Source organism: Zootoca vivipara, chromosome 6 (genome assembly GCF_965207765.1).
Source record: "Zootoca vivipara chromosome 6, rZooViv2.hap1.1, whole genome shotgun sequence".
NCBI classification, from domain to species: domain Eukaryota; kingdom Metazoa; phylum Chordata; class Lepidosauria; order Squamata; family Lacertidae; genus Zootoca; species Zootoca vivipara.
Window position 1 is genome coordinate 88,435,987 of NC_142589.1, and position 22,236 is coordinate 88,458,222.

Genomic DNA, 22,236 nt, shown 5'->3' on the forward strand with positions numbered 1-22,236 from the left:
CAAAAGCACGTCAAGTGCAAGTAGATAAATAGGTACCGCTTTGGTGGGAAGGTAAACGGCGCTTCCGTGCGCTGCTCTGGTTTGCCAGAAGCGGCTTAGTCATGCTGGCCACATGACCAGTGAGATGAGCACCGCAACCCCAGAGTCGTCCGTGACTGGACCTAATGGTCAGGGGTCCCTTTACCTTTACCTTATGCTTACTACAGCAATTCTCATATTTGAGGACTTTGCCAGTCTGGGATAGCTCAGTTGGTACAGCGCGAGACTCTTAATCTCAGGGTCGTGGGTTCAAGCCCCACGTTGAGCAAAAGATTCCTGCATTGTGGGGGATTGAACTGGATGACCCTAGGGGTCTCTTCCAACTCCACAATTATGTGATTCTAAGATGAGAAAAAGCCTGACTCACTGATTGAACAATTGTTCGCAATATGAAAGAAAGGAGCATTTTATTGTTTAGATTAGAGCCACACCTGTAGGATACTTAGAATGACCACTAGCATATGCCTGTTGACCACTGTGGGGAACAGGATTCTGGACTGGAGTGACCCTGGTGATCCAACATGGCTCCTCTTAGGGTCTTACCATGCAGTCCGTCCATCCGCCTACCTGCCACCTGTGACTCCCTCTCCCGTCACACCCTTGCACCTGTCTACAGTTGCACCCTCTTTCACATCCTCTTATTCATGGGGAGCCAAACTAAGGCCTGGGGGCCGGATCTGACCCAATGGCCTTCTAAATCCGGACTGCGGACGGTCCGGGAATCAGCGTGTTTTTACATGAGTAGAATGTGCCCTTTTATTTAAAACTAGTGTCATTCAGCCCGTTTAATAAACGGGCGCTAGAACATTCGGCCTTTTTCGGTGGCGGCGGCGCGTGGGGGGGCCGGCTGGCCCCTCCCACGGCCACCGCTTCATCGGGGCGCTCCGCTGAGCCCAGCTGGCCAGTGGGCGCCCAGGAGAAGGCCGCGATTTGGCCCCTTTCTGATGCGGCAGCGCGTCGGGGGGCTGGCTCCTCCCACAGCCGCCGCTTTGTCAGGGTGCTCTGCTGAGCCCAGCTGGCCAGCGGGCGCCCAGGAGAAGGCCGCGATTCTTCTGAGGACTGTGAGGGAAACGGTAGGCAGGGGGTGGGGAGAGCATGTGTGTGTGTGTGTGTGTGTGCGTCAAGCCTCTGCGTCCAATCCCTGTGTCCGTGGGGCACATGCGCAGTAGCGCGGACACAGGTACTGGATGCGGAGTCACTTGCACTTTATTATTTAAAATGCATCTCTGGGTTATTTGTGGGGCCTGCCTGGTGTTTTTACATGAGTAGAATGTGTGCTTTTATTTAAAACGCATCTCTGGGTTATTTGTGGGGCATAGGAATTTGTTCATTCCCCACCCAAAAAATAGGTCCCCCCCACAAGGTCTGAGGGACAGTGGACCAGCCCCCTGCTGAAAAGGTTTGCTGCATAGCTGCCAAGTTATCCCTTTTTTAAAGGGATTTTCCCTTATGCTGAATAGGCTTCCTCGCGAGAAAAGGGAAAACTTGGCAGCTATGGTTTGCTGACCCTTGCTCTTATTTATCTGTCTGCTTCATAGAATCACGGAAATTTAATGTTGGAAGGATCCTGGGGCAGGGTGGTCATCCAGTCCAACCCCCTGCAATGCAGGAATTGCAGCTAAGTCTTTGTAATGATGTACGCAGTTAACCAGATCACCACTATCCTCCTTTCCCTGCCTTCAGCTTGATGTCTGGCTTGGCCACCATGGACTCCAAAGCCTGTGGAAGGATGGGGGTCATCACCATCACGTATTACCTCTGGACCACCTTCCTGGCAGTTACCACTGGGATCGTCTTAGTCATCAGCATCCACCCAGGGGCTGCTGCCCAAAAGGAGGAGTACACCGTCGGCAAAGTGGTGCTCAGCTCCGCGGATGCTTTGCTGGACCTCATCCGGTACCCTCTGCTTCTCTGCATGTTTCTCAAAAGCTCGCAGTGTGTTTGTATCGTTTAAAAGGAGGGGTGGGGAACCTCAGCCTTGGGGGGCCAGGTGTGGCCCTCCAGGTATCTTCATCCGGCCCATGGAAGCCACATTGTAGCCCACACTTTACCTAACAGCGAAAGTTTCATTCTGTCCCAAATTTGCAAATTTCCTTTAATATCTTCCCAGGTTTTTAAATAATTATCTTTATACAGATTTGTAATAATAATAATAATAATAATAATAATAATAATAATAATAATAATAATAATTTATTATTTATACCCCGCCCATCTGGCCGGGTTCCCCCAGCCACTCTGGGCGGCTTCCAACAAAACATTAAAATACAGAAATCAATCAAAACATTAAAAGCTTCCCTAAACAGGGCTGCCTTAAGATGCCTTCTAAAGGTCTGGTAATTGTTGTTCTCGTTGACCTCTGGTGGGAGGGCGTTCCATAGGGTGGGTGCCACCACCGAGAAGGCCCTCTGCCTGGTTCCCTGTAACTTGGCTTCTCGCAACGAGGGAACCGCCAGAAGGCCCTTGGCGCTGGACCTCAGTGTCCGGGCAGAACGATGGGGGAGGAGACGCTCCTTCAGGTATACTGGACCGAGGCCGTAACTTTAGGGCTTTAAAGGTCAGCACCAACACTTTGAATTGTGCTCGGAAACGTACTGGGAGCCAATGTAGGTCTTTCAGGACCGGTGTTATGTGGTCTCGGCGGCTGCTCCCAGTCACCAGTCTAGCTGCCGCATTCTGGGTTAGTTGCTGTTTTGCTGTTGCTGTTAACCATACACCTAAATACTTAACCTTCTTTTCAATCTTCAGACCTGACACATCTTGTAATTTATTTTCAGCCTCATCATTCATATTTATTTATTTTTAACCAAGAGTTTGGTTTTAAAAACTAATCAATTCGAGCCATGTGACTCAAATCGCATCTACTCGGCCCAATATTTTTAAAAGCAATGTGAATACAGTTTGCTTCTGGTGCCCCTTCGGGATTAGAGGCCCTGGAGCTTAAGTTTCCTTAGTTTCATAGTAGATCCGCCCCTGGTGGAAACAACTTCAAACCCAATCCTAATTGGGGTAAAACAGATCTCTGCTTTGGAGACATTTTGAAATAAGAAAGCCTTCAACAGGCACCAAAAAGACAATAGAGGGGGGTGATAAATATATCAGGAGGGAGTTTCAGAAAGTTGGGACTGCCACGCTAAAGGCCTGATCCTGACAGTTTGTGGAATGGACTTGCCGAAGAAGGTATCTGTAGGAGGCCCTCTCCTGCAGAGTGCAGTGATCAGTCAGGTATATACAGAGTAAGGGATGAGACAGTATTTCAGGTTTCTTGGTCCTAAATTGGATAGAAGTCGTGGGGAACCTTTGGCCCTGTGGGCGTTGCTGGACTCCCAACTCCCACCAAACCCAGCAAGTATGTCCAATGGCCAGGGACGATGGGAGCTGGAGTCCAGCCATGTCTGGAGGGCTTTGTCTGCCAGCACTTTGAACTAGATTTGTCAAATGGTTTTATAATACAGAGGAGGTAGGCAACTCTCACTGGAACAAATTAAGGCAGCCCTGTTCATGGAAGTTTTTTAATGTTTGATGTTTTATTCTGCTTTTAATCTGTTGGTAGCCACCCAGAGTGGCTGGGGAAACCCGGCCGGATGGATGGAGTAATAATAATAATAATAATAATAATAATAATAATAATAATATGCATCTCAGAAAGACCTGCAGTCGGTGTATAAGGGCCATAGATCTAATGCCCTGAAGAGTCACCCTCTGACAAGTGCAATCTTTCCCAGGATAATAATAATAATAATAATAATAATAATAATAATAATAATAATTTATCTATTTATTTACACATACCCCAGCCGCTCTGGGTGGCTCCCAACAGAAGATTTATAAAAAAGCAATAAAACATCAGTCATTAAAAACTTCTTTAAACAGGGCTGCCTTCAGATGTCTTCTAAAAGTCAGATAGTTGTTTATTTCCTTGACATCTGGTGGGAGGGCGTTCCACACGGATGGCACCACTACCGAGAAGGCCCTCTGCTTGGTTCCCTGCAACCTCACTTCTCGCGGTGAGGGAACTGCCAGGAGGCCCTCGGAGCTGGACCTCAGGATCCAGGCTGGACAATGGGGGTGGAGACGCTCCTTCAGGTATACTGGGCTGTTTAGGCTTTCAAGGTCAGCACCAACACTTTGAATTGTGCCCAGAAACATATTGGTAGCCAATGGAGGTCTTTCAGGACCAGTGTTATATGGTCTTGGTGGCCACTCCCAGTCACCAGTCTAGCTGCCGCATGCTGGATTAGTTGTCGTTTCTGGGTCGCCTTCAAAGGTAGTCCCACACAGAGTGCATTGCAGTAGTCCAAGCAGGAGATAACCAGAGCATGCACCACTCTGGCGAGACAGTCTGCGGGCAGGGAGGGTCTCATCCTGTATACCAGATGGAGCTGGTAGACAGCTGCCTTGGACACAGAATTGACCTGCGCCTCCATGGACAGCTGTGAGTCCAAAATGACTCCCAGGCTGCACACCTGGTCCTTCAGGGGCACAGTGACCCCATTCAGGAGCAACTGTCCGTACATGTTCTTTCTATAGGCCAGTAAGGGTTAGCAATGTGGTTTTAATATGCAAATGACGGAAACTCTCTGGAGATTATTTACTTTAGCGACTCCCTTTCTTAAAGATTGTTGGGGGGCTGCCTCCCTTGGCCACCCACAACTTGAGAGCGGGAGGTGGAGAAATTGTGAGCCTCTGGCACAGATGCCATAGCATCTCATAGAACATTGCTGCTCAAACTTTCTGATGTGGTGCACTGGCAATTCCGCCCCCACCCTCTCGATATGCCAGGAACAGGTACCATCATTAGTCTGTGAAGCATCCCACCAACCTGGGCTGTGGGTAAACTACAGTTCCCATGAGTCTTTGAGGGTGGGAGGGGAGCCATGACTGTTAAATGTGCTACAAATGTGCTTTAAATGTATGGTTTGAGTGTGACCAAAAATAAATGACTAAACCTCCATTCATGTGGCTGAGGCTGAGGTCTCAAGTGGCCCTCTCAATACCGTTTTGTTCTGTCTCCTGCAGAAACATGTTTCCTTCCAACCTCATCGAGGCTTCGTTCCAGCAGGTGAGCCCTTGATATAGTTCTCTTCCCAGCCCTTGTGTGCAGATCAAGCCAGCCAGCCAGCCCAGGGGCTGCCTCTTCCTGCGCTCAGTTCTTATTCATGTGACCCATAGGGCATAGGCATATTCAGAAGCTCTGAGAGCTCAGGACATGCTAACCCCAGCCTGGCCATTTTCGAGAGCTTCCAGAAATATATGGCCAAGACATTTTGGCACCCGAGGCAGTCCCCAAAATAATTCCTCCCAGTACCAGGGAAGAAGAAGGGGTGAGGGAATATCTACATCAGGAACAAGGGGGAAAGAAATATCTACATCAGAATCTGCTGCCCCTGTGGAGCCTGCCACCTGAAGCACTTGTCTCACCTTGTCTCATAGGTGGGCTGGTTCTGTGTTTGTGAGATGCAAAGGTGTTCCCCTAACACACATATTTTTGACATTCTTTCTTGTATGTTATTTCCACTAATATATGCACTTTAGCATACAGTATGCATGTTTGTAATTGCCTGGAGAACTGAATTGCAAAATTCAGAGAAGTGTGAATTTGTAGGGTGGCTGTTGTTTCAGTTTGCTTATCGTTTCAGAAAGTGTGAATTTGGCTGATTTGCCTTTAAATGTGAACTTAATCGGATTTCTCTCCTACCCCCAGCAAAAAAACACACAGGGCCCCTCCAGATATCTGTTTTATTGTGCTTTCATGATGATTTCTGCTCATGGTTGTATTGGCGTGGTTATATGCAATCCCACTTGCATTGCCATTTCCCCTGCAAAAGTCGCAGGGCAGTCAGACTGCTTCTTTTGTCATTTATGCAAGTCCTGTAGTTTCCTTTTAAAACCCTACAGCTTTTAATACGGCAAATGCTTTGATGGCCAAGGAGCAAATCTTTTGGTGGAGAGGGAGGTTGTTCTGCTTTTGTTGAGCTGGACCACAAGAGCTTCCCTCCAGGTCCCAATAACAATGCATCACAGAACAACTAATAAAGCAAAATGGTGTGCGACCAGTCCACAACCCATAACTGACCGCTAATGCACTATTTGCCTGTTGCAGAATGCACCCACAAGGGGGGGGACCCTCTCAAGCTCTTTATTTCTTTCAGAGAACCAGGAGGGTTGTGTTCTCACCCATCCATATCAGGTACTATGAGCTGAAAGGCTCCATGGCATGGGTGTCAAACACAAGGCCCGGGGGCCAAATCCGGCCCGCCAGACCTCGTCATGTGGCCCGCCGAGCGCCCCAGCCAGCGGGACCCAGCAGCGGGACCTTGCTGCTGAAGCGCCGCACCGACAAAGCGCCGACAAACAGCTGGGGCCTGGGGGGGTAGAAAGGCGGCTGGAGCAGTGCTGCATGGAGCACCCCGAGCCACAGCAGGAGAAGGAGGAGGTAGCTTGCCAGGTCAGCGCCCAGCAGCGCCGCACGGAGAGTCCCGATCCTCTGCGACGCAGCAGTGCTCTGTAGCACTTTGAATCCTTCTCCTCCTGCCACGGCTCGGCGCCTGGAAACGGCTGCTGCTGCTGAAGCACAGACAAAGCACCCAGCAGCGCCGCGTGGAGGAGCAGGAGGATTCAAAGTGCAGCCAGCAGTAGCAACGCTCCCAGAGACTCTGGGAGCCGGCAGGAGGAGGAGGAGGCTTGCCGGGTCGTCACCCAGCAGCGCGCGCGGAGCGCCCTGAGTCTCTGGGAGCGTTGCTGCTGCTGGCTGCCGGAGGCTAGGGGCGCTCTGCGCGCGCTGCTGGGTAACGACCCAGCAAACCTCCTCCTCCTCCTGCCGGCTTCCTGAGGCTTCGGGGCGCTCTGCGCGCGCTGCTGGGTGACATCCCAGCAAGCCTCCTCCTCCTCCTGCCGGCTCCCAGGGGCTTGGGTTGACACCCAGCAGCGCACGCAGAGCACCCTGAGCCTCATTCAAACCAACTTTAAAGAACACATTTAAAAAAAAAATCAGCAGTAACATGGTCATAAAACCACATCTAAAAAGTCTGGGGTAATACAACGTTTTTTACCAAAAAGAAGAAAAAAAGACTCAGGTCCAGATGAACCTCTGCGCGTGCTGCTGGAACCACTTGCAGTAATAATAATAAAAAGACACCCACCGAAAATAAGCCACCCTGTGTTTTTTTGAGGAAAAAAAGTTATAAGACGGTGTCTTAAAAAAGGGAAAACACGGTAGGATGCTGCTTTATACTTCTGGCCCTTAAACCCTGGAACCAGGAGAACAGCTCCAGTGAGTCAACCTCAGCCAGTCCCTTTGGTGAAGGGTGGTGGCTCACTGGCAGAACATCTGTCCTGCATGCAGAAGGACCCCAGCATCTCCAGGTACTAGTAGCTCTGCAAAGGTCCTGCATGAAAGCCTAGCGAGCCTCCACCACCCAGTGCAGTTACCAAAAATCATTTTTCAATAAATTGTACAATAATTGTACATTTGAATATCTACTTGCCATTATTCTGACTATGTTAGTTATTACTTACATTATTACAAAAAACAGTAATAACTGAATGCAGTGACAATAATTTATGATAATAAAGAGTGGACACATAGTCCTACAGATACTACCGGCCCTTTGAGGGTGACCAAACTGCTGATGCGGCCCCCGATGAATTTGAGTTTGACACCCCTGCTCCATGGTTTCAGCACCATGGATAGCTCCATTGAAAGGTGGAGGTGGATTGAGACCATCAGAGGTTGGATGGCCACCAGTCAGGGATTCTTTAGCTGTGATTCCTGTACTATTGTAGGGCGTTGGACTACATGACTCTGCTATTTTATGAGGCCTAAGTCAACAATCTCTTCAGAATGAAACTTAGTTGAATACCACCCCCTACATTTAAAGCACATGGCTTCCCCCAAACCATCCTGGGAACTGTAGGTTGTTAAGGGTGCTGGGAAGGGTAGTTTGATGAGGGGCAAATGACTGTTCCCAGGATACTTTGGGACAGGCCTCGGCAAACTCAGATGTTTTGGGACTACAACTCCCATCATCCCTAGCTAACAGGACCAGTGGTCAGGGATGATGGGAATTGTAGTCTCGAAACATCTGGAGGGCTGAGTTTGCCTATGCCTGCTTTAGGGGGAAGCCACGAACTTTAAATATATGGTGTGGATGTTACCTGCCTTATTGGCCCGAATATAAGCTGCACCCACAAATAAGCGGCACCTTTAAAATTGAAGAGGGGTAAAGAAAAAAGACGATACCCAGGCTGCTTGAAAAAACAAGAAAAAAGACAGTGTGCAGAAAGAAAACATCTGACATCAAACACTTTTTAACATAAAGATTAAAAGAAAAGAAAGAGGAAAGAAAAAGAAAAAACTTCTGATTCTCTGTCTACCTGCTTTAAAAACTTACGTAAAATTCTTACTTCATAATAACATTCAGTTCTCCACTTTCCATAAACCAACCTTTCTTTTTTCAGTCTTCAAACCCTGACACCATAAGTTCATTTTCCATGTTGTGCGGGGAGTTTTCAGTTGTTAATAAATGTCAACAGTGATTTTTCTCAGAATAAACACGTCAGCTTTGCCATCCCAGCTAAATCTATTCATTTCAATACCGTGTTTCCCGAAAATAAGACACCGTCTTATATTTATTTTTCCTAAAAACAACAACACCCCCCACAGTGGCTTATTTTCAGGGGATGTCTTATTTTTTATTACGCGTCCAGCCTCGCCTCTTCCTTGGGGCCCTCCAGAACTGTGCCTATCACTATGTCTTATTTTCGGGGTATGGCTTATATTGCGCAAATGCTTAGAAATCCTGCTATGGCTTATTTTATGGGTATGTCTTATTTTAGGAGAAACAGGGTAACTATTCTTCCATAGTAGGTAATAATAAGTCATTCCATTTTTGTGCATATAACAGTCTTGCCGTTGTGATCATATATTGCAATAATCTTCCATATTCTTTTTCTAGTTATATATTCAGAAACCACCCAACAGAAAAAGCTATGAGCCCTCCTTTTCTAAGATTTAAACAAAGCAACCCAACCCAAATTGTGTGTGTGTGGGGGGGGGATAATTTCTCCGGGATCCACCCATCTTTCACTGTCATCTGACATTTTGCTTCTAGTACCGGACAGTTCTGCTCCCCGTGGTGAAGTCACCTGGGATCCCAAAGATATCCACAAAGTCACTAAGTTTCATCTACTTTGTGCCGGATGCTGAGAACTCGGAGATCCAGCGGCCAGTGCTCCTTGAGATCACGCCAGCACCAGAAATGACCTACCGGACCCTCCCTGGCAGCAATAACGAGATGAACGTGCTAGGAATAGTTATCTTCTCAGCCACAATCGGTACGCATATCAAATCCTAACGTGGGGAGGGGGGTTCCCCCCAACGTGCGCGAACAGATGGATTTGGTGAAGTCAGGATTTGGAGACATCATTTTCTCTCTGCACAGAAAAGGGGTTCTTTGGGTGGCTTAGGTTTTGGGGTTGCGTGCAGTGTAGCAGTACGTTAAACTAAGTTAAAATACACTTCTGCTAGCAAAATGCTTTGTGCCAGAGGAACGTCGCGCAAGAGAATACATAAGAAGGATGCTGGTAACTTGGTTGCACAATAGGTTGCACAATCTGTCGCCCAGTGGATTTCCACTAGTGCACTAGTGCTGCACTGGATTTCTCTCATGCACAACATTAGAACTCGCTTGTCTACTAGTGCAAGAGCCCTTGTGCCAGCAGACAGAGGATGTTGGATAAAGCCCTTTGTATTTCTAAGATGTCTTGATTTTAAGAAGGTTTTGTTAATACACATTTCCCCCCTGCTCCAAAGTCAACAATTTTATACATGCTCTCATTCATTGATGTAAAAAAGGGGGAAGAAAGAGAACATCACAAGACAGATAGTGCATGTTAGCGTATCATCATGGTGATTCCTATTCCAGTAAGAACCGTTCCAACAGTGGAATGGACAACCTTGGAAGGTGGAGGACTCTCCTTCATTGGAGGTTTTTAAGCATAGGTTGGTTGGTTGGTTGGATGGATGGATGGATGGCTGTCTGCCAGGGATTCTTTAGCTGTGATTCCTGCATTGCAGGCGGTTGGACTAGATAATCCTTGAGGTCCCTTCCAACTCTAAAGTTCTATGACTGTGGAATTAGCAAACTGAATTTAACATTTGCAATTTGCCCTGTTATGTTTATATTTTATGCACCAATCTTAAGTACAGTGGTACCTTGGTTCTCAAACGCCTTGGTTCTCAAACGACTTGGAACCCAAACGCTGCAAACCCAGAAGTGAGTGTTCTGGTTTGTGAACATTTTTCAGAAGCTGAACATGTTCCGTTTTGAGTGTTATGCTTCTGATTTGAGTGCCACACTTCTGTTTTGAGTTCTACGCTGAGATCTGTCTGTTTTTGCAATTTATTTTGTGTTTTTGTTTTTGCGGCTCTTTTGTTTTTGTTTTTGTGACTGTGTGGAATTCAGTTCAGCTACTGATTGATTGATTAATTGATTGATTGTGTGACTGCAGTGCATTGTTTATTGCTTTCATTTTATGGATCAATGGTCTCATTAGATAGTAAAATTCATGTTAAATTGCTGTTTTAGGGGTTGTTTTAAATGTCTGGAACAGATTAATCCATTTTGCATTACTTTCTATGGAAAAGCGTGCCTTGGTTTTGGAACGCTTTGGTTTTGGAGCAGACTTTCAGAACGGATTAAGTTTGAGAACCAAGGTCCCATTGTAAACACACTACTAAGCAGATCAAATTTCAAGCTCAATTAGAATTTTTTAAAAAACCCATACAATTTAAAACAAGGGGCAAGACTGTGGCAGTTGCTAAGAATTTTTGCAGACTCTGCTGCCACCAGCTTGATCTGCAAAAAGAAAAGTCAGATAATAATTGGCTGAATTATCCTGGCTGGAAATTAAACAAGAAAGGAACACCCTGCCTTACACCCCTTGAAGACAAGATCATGCTTCTTATTATTTACTTTTATTGATCACATTTGCATCCCACCTTCCCTTCAAAGAGCTCAAGGTAGTGCACTCTTTCCTTATATTATCCTCATAACAGCCCTGTGGGGCAGGTTAGACTGGGAGACTGGCTGGCCTGAGGGTCACACACGAGCTTCATGGCTGGGTGGGGATTTGAACCCTGGTCTCCCAGGTCTTAGCCTGACATGCTGACCGCTACACCACACTGGCTCACACCAGTTGGTAAAGGACTCTGCCCAATGCCAGGCCTACTCAGAGTAGTCCCATTGATGTTAAGTTGGGTTCATTCATTTCAGTGTGTCTGTCCTGAGTAGGACTGGCATTGTTTACAACCCGCTGCAACTGCAAGTAAAGCTGGACACTGTATTGCACATTGTTATTATGCAAGTGGGACCTTCATTTATACACCAGCAACTGTTTGTTGGCAGGCCTCCTTTTGGGGAAGATGGGCGAGCGAGGGGCTCCTCTGGTGAACGTCTGCCAGTGCCTGAATGAAGCAGTAATGAAGATTGTGGCCATGGCAGTCTGGTAAGTCAAATGCCGCCCTGATGGGCCAGCAATTCAGGCAGAGATGGGGAAGCTTTTTGGCTTCGTGGGCCAGGTCCTTTCCAGGATCAAATTTGACAGGTACATGTGTGTCTTGTCTTTTTAGTTTGTAAACCTGGTGGCAAAGCCTGCCTCTCTTTCTTTTACTAATGTGAGACACTTTGGGAGCCAATAATTGTCTGAAAAGTGAGATTAGAATATTTAAAACAAATAAGCCCTGGTGACCACAAACTTGACATGAGTCAACAGTGTGATGCAGCAGCTAAAAAAGCCAATGCAATTCTGGGCTGCATCAATAGGAGTATAGCATCTAGATCAAGGGAAGTAATAGTGCCACTGTATTCTGCTCTGGTCAGACCTCACCTGGAGTACTGTGTCCAGTTCTGGGCACCACAGTTCAAGAAGGATACTAACAAGCTGGAACGTGTCCAGAAGAGGGCAACCAAAATGGTCAAAGGCCTGGAAACGATGCCTTATGAGGAACGGCTTAGGGAGCTGGGTATGTTTAGCCTAGAGAAGAGAAGGTTAAGGGGTGATATGATAGCCATGTTCAAATATATAAAAGGATGTCATATAGAGGAGGGAGAAAGGTTGTGTTCTGCTGCTCCAGAGAAGCGGACACGAGCAATGGATTCAAGCTACAAGAAAGAAGATTCCACCTAAACATTAGGAAGAACTTCCTGACAGTAAGAGCTGTTTGACAGTGGAACTTGCTGCCAAGGAGTCTCCTTCTTTGGAGGTCTTTAAGTAGAGGCTTGACAGCCATCTGTCAGGAATGCTTTGATGGTGTTTCCTGCTTGGCAGGGGGTTGGACTGGATGGCCCTTGTGGTCTCTTCCAACTCTATGATTCTATGACTGCGTTCTTCCTCCACTGGAACGAGCTAGTTTGGTTTAACGGTCCTAAAAAGACCTGCATTGGCTCCCAGTACGTTTCCGAGCACAATTCAACCTACCTGAAGGAGCGTCTCCACCCTCATTGCTCGGCCCAGACACTGAGGTCCAGCTCCGAGCACCTTCTGGTGGTTCCCTCCCTGCGAGAAGTGAGGTTACAGGGAACCAGGCAGAGGGCCTTCTTGGTAGTGATGCTCACACTATGGAATGCCCTCCCATCAGATGTCAGAGATAAATAACTATACAATCTTCCATGGGCATCTGAAGGCAGACCAGTATCAGGAAGTTTTTAATGTGTTGTGGTTTGCTGTGTCTTTGTATATTTGTTGGAAGCCACCCAGAGTGGCTGGGGCAACCCAGTCAGATGGGCAGGGTACAAAAAAACAAATGATGATGATGAAGAAGTTCACTGAATAAGTTTCAAAACTTCCAAAGTCATTCCAGTTGCTGAGCAAAGAGAACGTGAATTAAATTTGCTTCGGAGTAGAAAGATTTTTAGCTCACATTCAAGCTCATTCCCTTACGTTTTGCTTTGTTTACCCTGTAGGCTCTCTGGGCCTTTAAATTTATATTCTTGGGGAAAATAAACAAAGCCGTTCACATTCTTCTGTGTGTGTGTGTTTCGGCGCCCTCGCCACAGACTCCACTGGTTCTGAGCTTGCCCATTTTGTGCTGTTGCAGGTACTTCCCGTTTGGCATCGTCTTCTTGATAGCTGGGAAGATCTTGGAGATGGAAGACCCATCCACGATTGGGAAGAAGCTCGGCCTCTATGCCATGACTGTTGTGACTGGCTTGGCCATCCATGGCCTCTGCTTCCTGCCTCTGCTGTTTGTGCTCATCACCAAGAAGAACCCTTTCTCCTTCATCCGGGGGATCCTCCAAGCCCTGCTCATCGCTCTGGCAACGTCGTCCAGGTAAGAGGCGCAGGAGATTATTAAGGCGTAATGTGGTGTCAGGGCTGGAGTCAGGCAGAGGTCAGCAACACAAACGGCAAATCACCTGAGGCCAGTCAAGTTAAATCTTTATCCAAGGAAGCCAACCACGGAGCTCAGGCCTAGTGGTCTCAGCAACTCTTCCCAGGAGGTCTTGCCCCAACGAAGCAGTTGCGAGGACTGAAGGTCCCTGCCTTCCCACTGCTCTCTAAGGCTTCTCCTCTCGAGGGTTTTCCCCATGCAGTCTCAAACAGTGTCTGCACACAACTAATCTCTGTTCTGCTCTTTTCATTTCTCTGGGAGACCAGAGGGGAAGGGAGCTAGTTGCTGCAGCAGGAGGAGATTCCCTGGGTTCTTCTTCCTGACATCTTCCTGACCCTGAAATAGTCCTTGGAACTGCAGTTTACCCCCCGCAGAGCTATCATTCCCAGCACCCTTTAAAAACTACAGTTCCCAGGATTCCTTGGGGGGGGACACACGGGCCATGTGTGTATGGTGTATGCACAGCTGGTTTTAGAAGTCTGTTTTCCCCTTCTTGGGTGGGTGGCTTTGCGGATGGGCCCTGGGCCTCCTCTGTGAACCAGCCTATTGCAGGCTGGATCATCCTCCTGCCGCCAAATTGACCAATGGTGGCAGATATCAGAGGGTGGGCATGGAGCCAACTGACCAGTAGTAGAGCTTGGTCCCATGCCCAGTGCAAGGATAAATTCCCGGCCTCCTCTTGCCCCTCCATGGGTAAGGGTTGGTATGCTGTTAAAAGGATCCGGGAGGAGTGGTTCCTGTCCGATGCCCAGACGGGGGCTAGGGCCATACTGCTTCTCCAACAGGGACCACTTGGGGGACGCCCCAATTTGATGTAGGTCATGGGGCGTCCGTCCCCCCACTGTCTTCACCCTTAGTAACACTCCCAGCAGACGATCGGAAGTGACATACAGTCATACCTCGGGTTACGAATGCTGCAGGTTGCACGTTTTCGGGTTGCGGACCATGCCGAACCCAGAAGTACCGGAACAGGTTACTGCCAGGTTTCGGCGTTCATGCATGTGCAGAAGCGCAAAATGATGTCACACGCATGCGCAGAAGCGCCGAATTGCATCGTGCGCGTGCACAGAAGCGCGTGCACTTCAGGCTGCGAACGCTGCGGGTTGCGAATGTGCCTCCTGCACGGATCACGTATGCAACCCGAGGTATGACTGTACCCACTTGCTTTCCACAACGCCTATGGCCAAACCTTCACATCTGTAACCGGTAACTTTGTGACCTTATTTGATCCCAAACCAATATGCCATGTGCTGTCTAGTTATTTGCATCTTAGGGAACAGGGTGGTTACAGGGCCTCCCTACGGAAACACCTGTGTCTTGCTACCGTAACTAGCGTGGCTTTCCCCCTCGCAGCTCAGCCACACTGCCCATCACCCTGAAGTGTCTTTTAGAAAACAACGGGATTGACAGGCGGATAGCCAGGTTTGTCCTCCCGGTCGGGGCAACCATCAACATGGACGGGACTGCGCTTTATGAGGCAGTGGCTGCCATATTTATCGCACAGGTCAACGAATACGACCTGGACTTGGGGCAGATCATAACCATCAGGTAAATCCACTTCCTTCTTTCATCCCCCCTCTGGCCTTTGTAACTGAAGCAGATGCTTTAAACAAATAAATAAATAAATTTCAGGTGTTGTGATTGACACCATTCACTTTTCATGATACGTGTCAAGAAAATGCAAGAGTGTGGCTTTCTCACCATATTTGTTATGTTTTGCCAGTCTTCTTTATTTTATATGGTGATGACCCAGTGTTTAAGTTCTTTTTTTAAAAAGAAAAGAAAAGACCTACCAGTAGCTCAAGTTCATCATTTCCAAAAATGAACTAGTTCCTGTTAACAGTTCATCGTTTTACAAAGCAATATAGTTTAGTTTAAGTTAATCCAAACTTAAGAAAACTTTAGAAAAAAATCCATCCTCGCACCCTTCCCCCCCCAAAAAAAATCTGATTTCATAATGTTCCAATCTGCAGTATAAAATATAGTTAAGTAGACTGAGAAAACATGAAATGTGAATGGCTTCATTTATTTTCGCAATCTTTAAGCTTAAAGGCCCAAAGAATCTAAAGCAGAAAAAAACATGTGTAAGAGGACTATGAAACCCTCAAAATGCATACACAATGAAGATGAATTGCTAATTCCTCACAACACTTATGATCACAACTTTTTCGAGTGTCCTTGTTCTGAACTTCAACTTCAACGAGAAATCACGTGAAGTTCTGCCTGGAGAGGAACTTAATTCACCTTTAGTTCGTTTTAATGTGTCATTAAATGTTTAAACTGATGAACCTGTAGCCAGTTAAAACCAGGGTCCAGGCAGCTAGTGTTGGTGGCTGTTTTGCCACCAGTATTAGAGACTGCATGCCTTTGAATGCCAGTTCCTGGAGTTTGCAGATGGGAAACATTGTTCTTGGGCCTTACAAGCCAGGTGGCTACCGTGAGAACTGAATGCTGGGCTGGATGAGCCTTTGCCTTGATGCAGCAGACCACTTTTTATGGACCTTTCTAGTGGCTTAGGCCCAGGGCCAGCCCAAGACATTTTGCCACCTGAGTCAGACCCCAAAATGGTATCCCCTTCCCTGCCACCCTGCCAGGGAAGAAGGGGTGAGGGAAGATCTACATCAGGAACAAGTAAGGGAACGAAAGATTGACACCGGGAACTCCTGCCCAGGCCGGATCCTGCCACCTGAGGCAGTCAACTCACCTTGCCTCTTGGGTAGGCCGGCCTTGAATAACAATCTACATTGGGATCTGCTGCCCCTGAGGATTCTGCCGCCTGAGGCAGCCTCAGCTTGCCTCATGGGTGGGCTGGCCCTGCTTAGGCCAGCTGCTGCCTTTCAGACTTAACTTCCCCCCAATGCCATCTGTAAAATGGGGGCAATACGACTTGGCCGGTTTAGCTGTAAGGATTGCTGAGATGATGCGGAAAGCGTTAAGTGGAAATCACCGGGGGCTACTGAAAGGTTCTGACCATTCGTCTATATCAGTGATGGCCAAACCTGGCCCTCCAGCTATTTTTGGACTACAATTCCCATCATCCCTGACCACTGGTCCTGTTAGGTAGGGGTGATGGGAGTTGTAGTCCCAAAACAGCTGGAGGGCCAAGTTTGGCCATCACTGGTCTATATGGTAGCTGCAATGGTTGGGAAAGCCGCCCTATCCCCAAAGCAACAGCCCTCTGCTTCTCCTCTTCTTGCAGCATCACAGCCACAGCAGCCAGCATCGGGGCAGCCGGGATTCCCCAGTCGGGCCTTGTTACAATGGTCATCGTGTTGACCTCTGTCGGCCTCCCCACGGAAGACATCACCCTGATCATCGCTGTTGACTGGGCCTTGTGAGTTGCTCTTTACTCCATTGGTGTGTCATGTTTGGATACGGATTGATTAGACAAATCCATGGGGGAGAGGGGCTGTCGACGGCTACTAGCCACAAAGGCTATGCTCTGCCTCCACAGTTGGGAGGCAGCAACGCTTCCAAATACCAGTTGCTGGAAACCACGGGAGGGGAAAGTGCTCTTGTGCTCATGTTCTGCTTGCGGGTTTCCTGCAGGCGTCTGATTGGCCGCTGTGAGATCAAGATGCTGGACTAGATGGGCCATTGGCATCATCCAACAGGCTCTTACTGTGTCCTTACATTCTTAAGGTTGTAGCTAAGGTTGTAGTGCGGGTAGCGCTGTGGTCTAAACCACAGAGCCTAGGGCTTGCCGATCAGAAGGTTGGCGGTTCGAATCCCCGTGACGGGGTGAGCTCCCGTTGTTCGGTCCCAGCTCCTGCCAACCTAGCAGTTCGAAAGCACGCCAGTGCATGTAGATAAATAGGTACCGCTTCGGTGGGAAGGTAAACGGTGTTTCTGTGCGCTGCTCTGGTTCGCCAGAAGCGGCTTTGTCATTCTGGCCACATGACCTGGAAGCTGTATGCCGGCTCCCTCGGCCAGTAAAGCGAGATGAGCGCCGCAACCTCACAGTCGTTCACGACTGGACCTAACGGTCAGGGGTCCCTTTACCTTTACCTTTAAGGTTGTATTGCTAATAGGGGAAATTGGTAAAAGCACATGCCAGAAAGTTTACAAAAAAAAACCCCAGAGTTGGCAGGGTGAGTGAGCTGGCTGCAGGCTAGCTTCATTTAATATCCTGCTGCAGCCTTTCTCAAGCTTGAGCCCCCAGATGTTTGACTACAACTCCCATCATCCCCAGCTAGCAGGACCAGTGCTCTGGGATGATGGGAGTTGTAGTCCAACAACATCCGGGGGCTCAAGCTTGAGAAAGACTGTGTCCTGCCGTATAAAAACTGAACTCTAAAAAGCTTGGGTGGAGTTGCATTCCCTTGTCTTTCCTGTTGCATGCTGAAGACATGCTCCTTTACCCTGACTGTTGACACTTGAGCTATACATTTTTAGGCTCCGCCCTCTTCTTGTGGTTGCAGCTTGCTTTAAACCATTTTCAATACTGCATTTCAAATTGTTGTGACGCAGCCTGGGGCCTCAAGGTGAAGGCCAGGTAATAAATAGGAATAATCACAGTAATCACAACTCAACCAAGGAAAAAGAGCAAAAGAGATGGGATTTTATTCAGTGTTAGTCCTATGGAGAGGAGACCCACTGGTATTAATGAGCATGATGGACTGCAGGCCATTGCTTGTGGTGGGTCTGCTCTGTGGATAGAACACACAGTCCCAGGAAGGGCTCAGATTTTCAGAACTAAAGGCAGTTGCAAGTTTGATCCCTGTATGGGACAGCTGCATATCCCTGCATTGCAGGGAGTTGGGCTAAATGATCTGCAGGGTCCCTTCCGTTCCAACTCTACAATTCTGCGATTTTATGATCGCCTGCCCATTTGGAGCACAGCTGATAGGTTTAGCACATTTCTCACGCACAACACAGCAAGCTGGCAGTTTAACTCCTTTAGCTTTATTTGGGAATTACAGGCTTACAGCAAACAGAGCCTCTCACAGCTCATTCTTCACTATCGGAGTCAGTTGACTCGACTGGCCTCCGGCCCCTTCCAAGGCCAGATATATGCCGAGCCCACCCCCGTTTCCAGCTGGTCTTCCTTTGCTGTAATCGCTTGCTCTGCCTCCTACTTCTGGGAGACTCAGGTGCAGTCAGTTCCTCCTCCTTTGGAGTTGAATCCAACCCCCTACTACCACCTCATAGCTGCCAAGTCTCCCGTTTTCCCCGGGAAATCCCTGTTTTTCCAGCTTTTCCTAGCTGGAAAAACGAATTTTTTTTGTATTTTCCCGGTTTATTCTGGCGCGGCGGCCATTTTGGAACTGGGCAGAGCATGCTCAGAAGCAACTTTTGATGCTGCTCTGCCCAGTTCCAAAATGGCTGCAGTGCAACTTCTGGCGTGGCAGCCATTTTGGAACTGGGCAAAGCAGCATCAAAAGTCACTTCTGAGCATGCTCTGCCCAGTCCCAAAATGGCGGCAGCGCTACTTCCGGTCTGCTATTTCCGGCCCGGTCCCTTATTTCTCTGACTGCAACTTGGCAGGTATGCCTGCCTCCTGCTCCTGCATCTCAGTGTTGCTTTGAGAAGTGGCAGACAGTCTTCTGTTTCCCTCTGCCTTTTCCTCCCCCTCTGCCTCTTTCTCTCTGCGGGTAGGGTTGCCAGTCTCAATAGATGACAGGAATTCTGTGCCTTTAATTGCCCTGCTCTCTTTTGAGTCTGGAAACCTTCCAGAGAAACCAGCAGACCCTTTGTTTAATTTCCAAGCAAAGGGTCTGCTGGTTTCTCTTTAAGGTTTCCAGACTCAAAAGAGAGCAGGGCAATTAAAGGCACAGAAGTCCCATCCTCTATTGAGTCTGGAAACCCTACCTGCGGGCCATGTCTCTGACAACAGCTTCAGATGGGAACTTGTAGGTGGTCCTCTTTGAACATAAAGCTGCGGAGAAATGGGAAGGGCAACCCCACCGACCACCTGAACCTTTCTTTTGAATTGGTTCCCAACCCCGTTCTGTTTGTCCCCCACATCGTCTAGAGACCGATTACGCACAATGACCAACGTCTTGGGAGATGCACTGGCAGCAGGAATCATAGCCCACGTCTGTCGGAAGGATTTTGCTCCGAAACCAGGCAAAGTATGTGTGGGTGTCACTTGAGAAGCGGTTACAGACGCCACTAACCCGGAAGTAGTACCTCGGGTTAAGAACTTTGCCCCAGGATGAGAACAGAAATTGTGCACCGGCGGCATGGCAGCAGTGGGAGGCCCCATTAGCTAAAGTGGTACCTCGGGTTAAGAACGGTTTGAGGTTAAGAACGGACCTCCGGAATGAATTAAGTTCGTAACCAGAGGTACCACTGTACATCCAAACATATCAGAGAGTCAGTTAAGGAGTCGGGTGGGTGGGAGAGATAAGGGTGGACAAATCAATTGGGTTTGGTTTTCAAAAATTCTCATTTTTTTCCAATCTTAAATTCAGTTCTCCACATTTCCACAATAATTTGCGATTTGCTTTAAAAGCCCTCATGATCATTCACCAGCTTCTTAGCGCAAAACATACTTTTTAAAAAACGGGGTTTTGACTAATAAACGTTTTCGCAGAGCGATTCCCCCCCAGTTTTGTATATTTTCACAAAGATGTGCATTTATATGCACGCGTTGCCTTTGTACATTTCTATACCCATTACTTGGCTGAAGGAGTGCAGAATTTTAAGGGACGTCTGCATTTTGGTTTGCACATTGTTTCAAAAGATAAAGATTTGGCTTGTACACTTTTAAAATGTGAACTGAATTGAATCCAGAGCTGGTTCATCTGAGCACCTGTATTTGCTTCCCACTTCCCTGCAGGATCCCGAGAGCAACGAAGAAAAACCAGCCTTGAGGGGAACGCCTGCCTCCAATGACCACGTGATGGAAGTGATCGGAGAGATTTTGGCCGAGCAAAAAAATTACAACATCTGTCAGGTGTGATACATGCAGCCCACCTGCTCCTGGGAAGGGAAGGCAGGTCAGTGCTAAGAAGGTGCCTGTTGCAGCTGCTTGACCCTCTGAATGTCCCACCGGACAAGGGCCTCATCGCGCACAAACACAGCAGAGAGATATGCACTGTGAAGAAGAAGCTCAGAATGACACAAAGTGCCACGGCGTGAAGACCTCCTCTTGCACGGATAAGAACATGAGAAGAGCCTGCTGAGCCAGGCTAGGGGCCTATCTAAGTCTCACAGCAGCCAGCCAGATGCCTGTGGGAAGCCAGCAAACAGGATTTCCCAGCCATTCCCAGCCTATCAGGAGATGCCAGGGGTTGAATCCAAGACCTTTGTGCATGCGAAGCAAGATGCTCTGCCGCTCAGCTACAGAGCTTCCCCTGCAGATGCCCGACTTAGAAGTCCGTCAGCAGGACAGAAATGCAATAAGACCTTCCCTGCTTGACCGCCCCCCCGCCCCCCGCCCCAAAGCATTTGGTTTGGGACATGGGCCTCTCATGAAGAAGACGTAAAAGGAGCCTGTTGCATCAGGCCAGGTGGTCCATCTATTGCAGCATCCTTTTTACACAGCAGCCAATCAGACGCCTGCGGGGAAATCCACAAGCCGGATTCGAGCATGAGAGCAACCGTCCTCTCCTCTGTTTTCCAACAACTGTTATTCAGAACCATTGCAGCTTCCAACTATGGCAGCAGAGCACAGCCATCATGGCTAGTAGCCTTAGATAGCCCTCTCCTCCATGAATTTGTCGAAATCCTCTTTTAAAACCATAGAGGTTTTTGACCATAGCTGCCTCCTATGACAGCAGGTTTCATAGTTTAACGATACACCCTTTAAAGGATAAAAGGGTGTAAGGAAGCCTGTTGCCAACTGCTTTCAACTGCCCAGACAGACAGACAGCAGGATGAAATTTCCCCAAGCCACATCTTGCTAGCATCTCTAACTAGGTTATGCGGGTGGCGCTGTGGTCTAAACCACTGAGCCTCTTGGGCTTGCCGATTGGAAGGTTGGCAGTTCGAATCCCCGCGACGGAGTGAGCTTCCATTGCTCTGTTGCAGCTCCTGCCAACCTAGCAGTTCGAAAGCATGCCAGCGTGAGTGGATAAATAGGGAAGGTAAGGTGTGAAGGGAAGGTAAACGGCGTTTCCGTGCACTCTGGTTTCCATCACGGTGGCCCGTTGCGCCAGAAGCGGTTTAGTCCTGCTGGCCACATGACCCAGAAAGCTGTCTGCGGACAAACGCTGGCTCCCTCGGCCTGAAAGCAAGATGAGCGCTGCAACCCCATAGTCGCCTTTGACTGGACTTAACCATCCGGGGTCCTTTACCTTTTACCAGGTTATAATTTCCTTAGGATAAAAGAGATCAAGTGCTTATCTAGCTAAGGAGGTTTGGAAGTCATATTGACTTTAAAAGGTTGTGGCTGCTCTTATATAATGTGAGAGGCTCAGGAAGCTCTCAGGGCCTTGTCTATTCCCTGTGTTCATGTTTTCTTTTTACTTGGAACTTTTAATTTTTAAGAAGTTAGATCTGAGCAAAACTGAGGGCCACTTTGGGATACAGGGAGTAATCCAGAGCGGTTCATTGGCAAAAAACGTCTAATGCTTACTGAGTCTATGGATGAGCCAGTTGTGTGCCCCCCCACCTGTGTAAGAAGATAAAAGGAAGAGTGAAAAAACTGAGCTTTTGCCGCTTCGGGACAAAAATGTACATTAAAAACCTGCATGCCGGCCATGCAAAGGGAGAGGGGAATTGTACAAAGAAGCTTTTGAAAATAAAATAAAATGTTTTTTTCAAATGTAGTAGTTGTCTTTATGGATCTGTTTTCTTCTAGAGAGATAAAACTTCTTCTCCCTGTTGAGCTGAGTTTTCTCACTTCGCTCTAAGGA

General features: G+C 48.0%; 1 protein-coding gene across 1 annotated transcript in view; it reads left to right on the top strand.

Moving 5' to 3' along the window:
* The window catches only part of LOC118086941 (excitatory amino acid transporter 5-like), a 34,043-nt gene extending 11,901 nt beyond the window's left edge, over positions 1-22,142 (top strand). Inside the window, exons 3-11 of the mRNA XM_035119047.3 lie at positions 1,723-1,935; positions 5,059-5,101; positions 9,153-9,375; positions 11,448-11,547; positions 13,139-13,372; positions 14,786-14,980; positions 16,632-16,766; positions 19,407-19,506; positions 20,217-22,142. Of these exons, the coding sequence (XP_034974938.1) occupies positions 1,723-1,935; positions 5,059-5,101; positions 9,153-9,375; positions 11,448-11,547; positions 13,139-13,372; positions 14,786-14,980; positions 16,632-16,766; positions 19,407-19,506; positions 20,217-20,339 (1,366 nt within the window). The 3' untranslated portion in view covers positions 20,340-22,142. The remainder of the gene's footprint in view (positions 1-1,722; positions 1,936-5,058; positions 5,102-9,152; positions 9,376-11,447; positions 11,548-13,138; positions 13,373-14,785; positions 14,981-16,631; positions 16,767-19,406; positions 19,507-20,216) is intronic.
* Positions 22,143-22,236: the final 94 nt, after the last annotated feature.